Genomic DNA, 9772 nt, shown 5'->3' on the forward strand with positions numbered 1-9772 from the left:
ACCAAGACCACCAAACTCGAATGATCCAATTTAAGGCACACCTTTTAAGATCAAAAAATGTCTACCATCATTGGGAACGTTGGATGGTACTTCCTTCCTTAGCTATGTTTGGCTGAATGCTGTGGATTCAGTCAAACTTCTAACTTACAGAAGTGTGCAGAGGGTTTGTGAGTAATTTCTTACAATGGCATTATTAATAATATGAAAATGAGTAATGATCTTAGTGTCGAAGAATTAGTAAACCTTTAGTTGCCTAGATGATTATTGCCATAAACTGGAATATTAGGCAGCCACTGGGGGAAAACATGTGAAATTTTCACATGGGACAATGTTATGATAGGTAAAGAGAATAGGCTATGAGATTATAGGTAACATGATTGAACATATTAAACTCCATAGGACAAGTGTCATCAGTGGCCAATTGGTGGAAGAACGGGTGATTTTAAGTTTATATTATGTAGGAATACCTTTTTATAAGTGAGAGACCCTTTAGATGACAATAGCTATTTTACATTGGTTTGAGTAACTATTTGAAAGGCTGAAGAACCTAGCAAATTATCTTGACGTCGTTCTATCCTTCAGTGATTCCCAGGTGGGGTGAGGTTCACATCAAGACACAGGAAAACTCTCTTTGGAAGAAAAACATCTACCCCAAGGTGAGGGATGAAGGGCAGTCTGGTTGCTATGAAACAGGGTTCTGAGGCCACGCTTGCTTTGCTAGTTCCTATGTGTTGATTTGGCTGAGCTCTGGGGTCTCCATTTTGGAGAGCGGTTGCTGCAGAGTTTTCTTAGCCTGGTTATGTTACATTGAGTCTTGAAGGCACGAGTGACTAGCAGGAGGGAGCTAGAACAGCTATGGAAAAGCAGATACATGTGGGGCTATAGACATGGCTCAGTGGCTTAAGAGCACTAGATGCTCTTCCTGAGGACCTGGATTGATCCCCAGCACCCACATGGCAGCTAGCAACCATCTTTAACTCGAGTTCCATGAGACCCGATACCCTCTTCTGGCCTTTTGCAAACACTGCACACATATGGTGCACAGACAGACATGCAAGTAACACATCCATACACATAAAATAAAAAAATAAATCTCAAAAAAATAAAAGAAATTTAATAGGCTCACATGCTTAGAGCATAGCATTGATTAAAAAGAAAATAAAAATGGTAAAAGCAGCTACAAGAAAGAAGAGGGAATTGGGTGAGCAAGAGGGGAGAGGGAGGATGTGAGAGAAGTAAGGGGAAGGGAAAATATGATAAAATATATTGTAAGAAAAAATAAAGTTAATAAAAAATAAAAATAGCTAAAAGCAGCTATATCAGATGACTGATTTTTTTAAAAACCAATGTAGAATTTTAATTTGGAAAATATGTGAATATAGTGGATGTTTTACTTCCATGATTTACAAATATGCACTGAAAAATATTTTGTCATTATTTACAAGTCTCATCTTTGGTAAATAGTCACCTTCTGAATTACGTTACTATTTTATTGCTTTTGTTTCTGTTTTTTTGCTAAAAAGAATTTTACTTTTTAATGGGTTAGCATATAGCTCAGTGGTAGCCACTCACCTATTACATTTTAGGCCCTGGATTTGATTTCAAGTCTCCAAAAAAAAAAAAAAATTAAAAACTGGACATCAAAATTCATACTGCATAGATTATTCAAACAGTATAGATTCCATTTTAGCAATTTCCTGTGACTTGTTTAACATCTTCAGGTCTGAAAGAGAATTTTGAAAGAGATTAGTTTATTTACATGGTTTATATACAGACTAATTAATATTCAGTTAAATAAGTTCAAGAGTAGGTTTCAGTAAAATTCCATAACTACTAGTAATTGTTAAACATTTATACATAGGCAAAATTCAGTATAGAGAAATACTGAAATGATAGATGTTTCTTTTCTTTGGATAAGAGTCAGTGGATCCAGAATTCGGACTGAATGAACAGCATGCACTCCGCAGGCATCGGAGCCACAGCATGGGACCTGCCACTGTGATTAACCACCCCCAACTCATTGTCCTCTGGTGTGCAGGGGGCAGGAACTTTCTAGGCAAAATTCTACATTTACTGCATGCTGTAAATTGAGCAGCACAGATAAAATCCTACCCCATCAAATGTAAGAGTTTTTAGTAAGGGTATGGGGCTGTCTCCCCAATCGGAGAAAAAATGTAGAGTCTGCAGAATTTCTGAAGACCTGTGTGAAAGCCCCAGCCAAGAGCAAGCATGCCAGGAGCCATTCCTGGTGGTGGACAGGTCCCAACAGAGGATGTAAGGAGTTGGCAGGCGAAGGAATGAGCCAGGCATGATGGTCAGGGGAATCTTGCAGCCTGACTCAATAGCAGTCAGGGTGCTTTTTTATTTATACAAAATTTAGTAAGCAGGGATAGATTTATATTGTTTCAAAACATAGATCATATCATTTTCGTTTTTGGACATGTGTTTCACTTTTTCTTGTTCATCTTTTAGTCATCATTGTAAATTATGACAGATTTATCATTTCCAGTCATTTTCTCTCAAGTTTTAACATCATTGATGAACTGAGTTATCATTTTTACTCATTAACCCATAATTCAATTTTTAAGAATCTAGAGGCACATGACAACCTGTTCTCAGGCTGGTAGCTTTGGTTGCTTTGAGGATGCTAGACCAAAACAAAATCTTCAAGCCAGCCCGGACATATTGTCATGTCCCAAGCAGTATATTATTAACTCTTTTTTAAAAAAATAACTTATTTGTATTTTATGTACATTGATGTTTGCTTATATATATGTCTGTGTGAGGGTGTTGAATCCCCTGGAACAGAAATTACAGACAATTGTGAGCTGCCATGTGGGTGCTGGGAATTGAACCCAGGTCCTCTGGAAGAGCAGCCAGTGCTCTTAACCTCTGAGCCATCTCTCCAGCCCCTTATTAACTCTTAAATGTCATAGTGCCCAAGAAAAATCCCCAGGCCAAAGCTGCTGCAGTAATTATTCAAATTCTGACATGATAACCAGCTAATCTAACTTTGTTGCTGTATATGTCACGCAATTGCCTGAGTGATTAGTGGGAAGAGGTTTGCAATCTGATCTGCAGCCAACTCCTCTAGCCCATTGAATTAGTTAATCTTTTTTTTGTTTTTTGTTTGTTTGTTTTTTGTTTTTCGAGACAGGGTTTCTCTGTGTAGCTTTGCCTTTCCTGGAACTCACTTGGTAGCCCAGGCTGGCCTCGAACTCACAGAGATCCGCCTGGCTCTGCCTCCTGAGTGCTGGGATTAAAGGTGTGTGCCACCACCGCCTGGCTTAGTTAACCTTTTTAAGTTTACTTTGTTTTGACTATCTCGTCCTGAGTAAGACAGAAGTTTCAAAAATGTCTCATAGCCTCATAAAGAGACCTCTGGGGGTTGGGGATTTAGCTCAGTGGTAGAGCGCTTGCCTAGCAAGTGCAAGGCCCTGGGTTCGATCCTCAGCTCCAAAAAAAAAAAAAAAAAAAAAGACCTCTGGCTTCTTTATATGTCACAACCTCCAAAGCATAAGGAAGACCTTCAAGTAGATAAGGATATCTCCCTAAAATCAGGAGGGGTAGTATGTTCAGGACTTTCCTGGGGAAGCTTAGAAGCAATACTCCTGGGAGAAGGCATAAATGACTCATAAGAAATTTTCCATCAGTCCAATATCCCCAACTTGTACAAATATTAAAAGTGTCCCAAGTATGCAACAGGTGGAGATAAAAATCAAAGGTGGCATGGCGGCCATCATGTGGCTCAGCTCTGCTGGTTCTTTGTCAAGCAGCCAGCTGGCCTTATGACTTTGGCTGTTCCCATCAGATATGGCTGTGCCACAAGCACAAATTGGTGCAAGTATTCTGATTACTTCGTCCTTTATAAAAGGTCTTTGTAAAATCTGAAAGGTCTTGATGGCTTTTAAATAGCTAGCTGGCCTCAGCCATGTTGCCTTTATTGACTGTGTGCACCAAGGAAGCAAAATGTGGACAATTACTTAAGCACTCAATTCGACATCTAAGCCTACATCTAGTTGTTTTTTTAACCCATTGGATGCAGAAGCTGGAGCTTGGGAAGTTCACCCTGCAGAGTGATTACCAGAGTAGTACTCAAGCCAGTCTATCAGAGAAACCAGGCCTGCCTGTTCCCACTGACGCCCAATGCCCTGGACTTAAAAGATGGGGATTTGATGGTGGGAGGGTGGGAGCTTTGGAGTCCACAGTGCCTGGAGGCACCTGGGTGAACGAGACATGTCTGATAGTACTTTTGTAGAGAAAGTTGCACGTTTTTGCCTTCAGTCAGACATTTTATTTCTATTTTGTCATTTTGAGTTTGGGGGATGGGATCTCTCTCTGCTTGTTTCTCCAGTGTTTTGAATCTACTGATTTGGATACATCATTGATAGGTGACCTAGCTCTGATTTAGCTGGATAAGGAGGGGTAATTTACCGTAAATTGATAGTGAGACAGAAGTAAACAAAGGTATCTAAATTATTCGATGTCTGTATGGGGGCAGCAGTTGAAGGGCGAGGTGGGGGAGGGGTGAATGAGAAGAAAGTAGAATGTCGTATGTGTATAACAATGCCATAATGGGGCCAGTGAGATGACTCAGGGGTGCGAACACTTGCCACCAAGCCTGATGACCTGAGATGGATTCCTAGTAGACATGTGATAGAAGAGAGGCCGCTTCTACATGTTGTCTGTCCTCTGATCTCCATATATTTGCCATGGCACATGTGTAATCACATACATGCATGTGCATGCACACACACACACACACACATGCTAGACATAAAGATGAAATAAAAATGCCACAATGAAACCCATTTTTATGCTAACATAAAAAACGTTCATTGAAACCATGTATATATTCAGAACACTATGTCATAACATGCCTAAGTATTTTATAAAATCATCTAACTTCATGTATGTCACATGGGCATACACACAGTCTAAGATTTGAAACAGCACTTATTTGCTCCACAAGAATAAAACTCCTTAGGAAGGGAATGCTTCCACGGCAGAGGCTGAATGCCGTCCTCCAAGCTGCTCATGGGATGTGTAAAGAGCTCAGTGTTCATCTGTCTTCTTTTGTTGTTGTTTTTGTTTTGTTTTGTTTTGTTTTCGAGACAGGGTTTCTTTGTGTAGCTCTGCCTGTCCTGGGTCTTGCTCTATAGACTGAGCTGGCTTCGTACTCACAGATACCCACCTGCCTCTGCCTCATGAGTGCTGGGATTAAAGGTGTGCACCACCATGCCGGGCTGTATCTGTCTTCTTTAAATGATTAAACAAATATATTATCTCAGACAGGAATCCCAGCCTTTCATTATCATTTGTGTTGTGGCTACAAACTGACTGAAGGAGTAAGGGTGAAAAATACTTTAATAAAATCTGATTTTCAAGTGATCATTTTCACCTGGAATATGTACCTTCAAAGGCATGATGACCATATATGTTTTAGTTGTAAAACAGCACGTGGAAGCATCTCTCACTAGCACCGAAGAGTTTTCATGTAACACATTGACAGTAATTCACATAGTGAAAGAAGTCAAGATACACCAAGGCCATGTCTTAACCAAGGCCTTACCGTTTGTTCTTTGATAGAATTCTCGATTCCAGCTTGAACCATTAGGTCATCAACGTTTTTCTGTAAGTCCTCGATGCGACTTCCCATTTCTTCCAGTACAATGTCAAGGAGAAGGGCACATGATCCAGCTAGCCCGACTCATGGAAGGTTCCCGCTTTAACCTGCCCTTGCTCTGCACAGGTCCCTGGGCATGTGTGGCAGAGCAGCTTTCAGTGAGGAAGTCAGGCTGTCCAAAGTCAGCGTCATTACGCTTCCCTCAGCTTTTCTCAGCACATGGTATTTTACCTTCAGCTGCGGACTACGTTTGAAAACAGCCCCCTGCCCCCGGCTTGTTCATAGGCTTGAGGACTTGAGTCTGGTAAGCTTTAGCCAAAGCTCTGAGTGTAACTATGATGGGAATTAGTTCTTTTTAAAACCAACTTCTTGGTGGTTTATTTTTTAAAAAGTACTTAGTGTGTGTGCATCATGACTGGTGTGTGTGTGTGTGTGTGTGTGTGTGTGTGTGTGTGTAAATGACACGGGTTTGAAGGTCAGGGGACAACTTCCTGGAGGTAGTTCTGTCTTTTCAGGATGGATCCCATGGATGGAACTAAGGCTTGGCAGCATGAGCTCTTCCAGGCTGAGTCATTTCAACAGCCCACTTCACTTGATTTATTATTTAAGATTTATTTATTTGTAAGTGTTTTGTATTTATGTATAAGTGTTTTGCCTGAATGTACGTATGTTCACCACAGACATGCCTGGTGCCTGAGGAGAGCAGAAGGGAGTGTAGGACCCCCTGAAACTGGAGTTACAGATGGTTGAATGCCACTGTGTGGGTGCTGGGAATCAAACCTGGGCCCTCCACAAGAGCAGCACATGCTTTTAACAGATGAGCTATCTCTTTATCTCCTTAATATGATTTTTTTTTTTTGTTTTTTTTTTTTTTTGGGGTTTTCGAGACAGGGTTTCTCTGTGTAGCTTTGCGCCTTTCCTGGAACTCACTTGGTAGTCCAGGCTGGCCTCGAACTCACAGAGATCCGCCTGGCTCTGCCTCCCGAGTGCTGGGATTAAAGGCGTGCACCACCACCGCCCGGCTAATATGATTTTTTAAAGTGAATTTAATCATGTAAAAAAACCCCTTAGATTGGGCATGTCTTAGGGCAGATGTTAACCTAGACTTACACAAACTGTAAACATTTTTATTTTCTTTTTAAATTTTATAAAACTATATTCTAATGAACTCACAAGTAGAACCATCACAAAACCAGTTTAAGCAAGTCACTCAGACACTTGCCAAGTCCCAACTGGCCATTCTAAATATACAGAGGTTCACTGACATGTGGAGTTGGGACTGAACATTCAATTCTAACCGATTTCATTCTTCTGAGACAAAACACTGACTGGCTTGTTCCTATCAAATGGAAGGTATGTCCTAGGAATGTCTCCTTGCCGGAGACCATCAACACCGCTCCCTCAGGTTCCCCATTGCTGTGGAGTCTGTGCTACAGACCAGGCTGGCTCAATTAGGCTCAGCCAGAGCTGGGCCTCTGCTCTCTGAGCTCTCTACTGGCCATTTAATGCCCTGCATCGCCAGCCAGTCCGGAAGCAGAGCCTGCGACAAGCGAATAATATTTAATACACCCGATGCCACACAGAAGCACAAATGTAACTCTGGGAAACCATGGGTAAGCAATCCGACACCACCATCAGAGAACAAGACGCTCCAATGAGACACACCCCAAAGGCTTCACAGTGTTTAGTAAGACCAGGAAAGGATATTTCTGAGGTTTAACGTTGTAGTCAGGGCTCGGAAGTGTTCTTCAAGCTCCTGAAGTAGATTTTCTGCCTGAAAATGAACCTTAGGTAACTGAATAAGGTATTTATTATTAGTGTAGGACACTGTAAATATCATGGAGTACCTAAACATACATGCCCATTGATTTTTGTTTTGTTTTTTGGTTTTGTTGTTTCAGACAGGGCCTCCCTATATATTCATGACTGGGCTGGAACTCTATGGACCCAGCTGGCCTCCAGTGTTCAGTGATCTCCTTCTGCCTCGCAGTGTTGGGAATGTAAGTTATTCCCCACGGTGCAGGGCACTTGTTTTGTTTTTTGAGGCCGGGTCTGTTTATGTACCTCAGGCTGGCCTGGGACTCAGATCCTCCTGCCTCAGCTCTCCAACATTGGGATTACAGGCCTCTGCCACCATGAGCACTATGATGGAAATGATCTACAGCATGAGAGCGGAGGTGTAAGTCGTCTCACTGTAGATGTTAACACAGGAATCATTCAGTCCAGGGTGAACCAAAGGCCAGTGGTCCCTTTGTGCTTTGGCCGTTTAATGCGCGTACAGAAATGCTACTGTGGTTTTCGGTTTGTTTGATGCTTTAAAGTCCACACATCCTGTGTGAGTCTACCTTGTGTGATGCCTGTCCCAACACCTTTGGTGCCCACCCTACCAACGGAACTGCAGGTCCTGGACCCTGGACCCTGCGCTCTTCTGTGTAGGTTGGTTCCCTATGGTAGGTGGCCTTTCAGAACAATGTAGATGAAGTGGACTCTAGCAGATTCTTCTTTGAAATGGGACGAATGTAAGGACCCCTCAGGGAGACAGACTTGCTTTGGCTGTGGCCAGAGAAGACATCAGAGGGGGAAGGAATGAGGCGGGGCTTGAGGCGGAGCCTTTAGGAGGGAAAGGAGGGGTGGGTGGGATCTGGGGCATTGGGGCGGGACCTGGAGGAAGGGAGAAGGACTCTCTGATGGCTAGGGATGTAGGACAGGACTGAAGTGGAGGAGGGGGAGGGGAGAGGCTGAGCACCGTATGGGACAAGGATCCGGGTTCTGTAGGAACAAGTTTCATCCCCAGCTGCCCAGCGTCAGCCATCTACCTCTTTGGTTCACGACTTCGGTTCCCCAGACCTCCTATGGCTATGGCCTCGATCCCTTCCAGTACCCAGGTCCGAGACCTCAGTCCACAGAGCACTAGGGCACGCGTCACTCACCGCGTTCTGCAGTACGTCCCTGCAAGGAACTTCCGGCGCCCGGGCGTCCATCTGCACTGGCGTAGCAGTCTGGGGTCCTGGGTCTTGGGTGGACCCAGCGGGTGTCGCGCTTTGGGCTGAGCACTGGCAAACCCGGAGAGAGCGAGCGCGCGGGGGCAGGTGCGGACAGGACCAGCAGCCGGCCAATCCGGCTTTGCTGCGTGTTCTCATCCTTCAGAGGAGGTGACCTGGGAGGAACTCTGTCGGTACTTATTTATTCTTGTTACTGTGGCACAGTAAACACGACAGGATGGTGAGCACCCTAGCCACTTCCGAATGCACAGTGCAATGCATAACACACCCACTCTGCCTCTCCATCTCCAAACCTTCTGGTACCACACTCAGTACCCATCAAACAGCAAGGGACTCTCCCCACTTGCTCTTCTGATCCCACACCCTGCTGGCTTCTATCTAGGTACAAACTCTCATATGATGTGCCGCCTCTTACTGGGGACCCCACAGCTGCCAGGGGCCGACGGCACACCACACTGAACAACTGAATCTGTTGCTGCAAATCTGTCATTTCTGAAGATCTAAAGATGTCAGCTTCAGAGCTGAATGGCTTCACTGATGCTCAAGTCTGATTTCACTGTGGGTCTGGAAGCAAGATCTCAGGATCCCTCTTCTTTTTTAGGTCTGAGTTGTGGTCACCTTGTGGGTGACTTCCCAGGGCGATGCTTTTTTTATCAGTTGCCCATGTTGTTTTCACATTCGCACTCTTTGGGCTGAAGGTCGGAAGGATGAGCAGATTGTGTCTATTTAGGCTACCTCAATACTCCAGAGCCTAGCGCAGAGATAACACATGGATGCCGGGGTGCTGCGTATGTTTGAATCGATGGGGGCAGTGCAGGGTGGCTTTAGAGATGGTTCATTGGTTAAGGGCACTTGCTGCTTTTCCCAGGACTAGGGTTTGGTTCCCAGAACACCACGTAGCTGCTCAACGGTTTGTATCTCCAGTTCTAGGAGATCTAATGCCCTCTCCTGGCCGCCGCAGGCATTGCATGTACATGGTGTGCTTACAGACGTGAAGAGAAAACCACCCTACACATAAAAGGAAATAAAACTTTGAAACCTAAACAGAACATGGCCTTACAGGCAAAGGCAGCCGACACCATTAATCATCAGCACCCACGATGAGCCCCTGCTCCACACCCATGGGGATACCAGGGGGGAATGT

General features: G+C 44.0%; 1 protein-coding gene across 1 annotated transcript; it reads right to left on the reverse strand.

Moving 5' to 3' along the window:
* Positions 1-1646: 1646 nt before the first annotated feature.
* Hsbp1l1 (heat shock factor binding protein 1 like 1) lies at positions 1647-9399 on the reverse strand. Its single transcript, XM_059246282.1, has 4 exons — positions 8557-9399; positions 7334-7400; positions 5573-5667; positions 1647-1723 (listed from the first exon to the last, which is right to left on the reverse strand). The coding sequence occupies exons 1-4, from the start codon at positions 8764-8766 to the stop codon at positions 1718-1720; spliced, it is 378 nt and encodes a 125-aa protein (XP_059102265.1). The 5' UTR covers positions 8767-9399; the 3' UTR covers positions 1647-1717.
* Positions 9400-9772: the final 373 nt, after the last annotated feature.

This window comes from Peromyscus eremicus, chromosome 19, assembly GCF_949786415.1.
Source record: "Peromyscus eremicus chromosome 19, PerEre_H2_v1, whole genome shotgun sequence".
Taxonomy (NCBI): domain Eukaryota; kingdom Metazoa; phylum Chordata; class Mammalia; order Rodentia; family Cricetidae; genus Peromyscus; species Peromyscus eremicus.

Coding starts and splice junctions, on each gene's coding strand:
- Hsbp1l1 (XM_059246282.1), bottom strand. CDS start 8,766: ATGAGAACACGCAGCAAAGCCGGATTGGCCGGCTGCTGGTCCTGTCCG. Junction 7,401..8,556: donor GGGACGTACTGCAGAACGCG/GTGAGTGACGCG, acceptor GTTCATTTTCAG/GCAGAAAATCTACTTCAGGA. Junction 5,668..7,333: donor TACAACGTTAAACCTCAGAA/ATATCCTTTCCT, acceptor TTGACATTGTAC/TGGAAGAAATGGGAAGTCGC.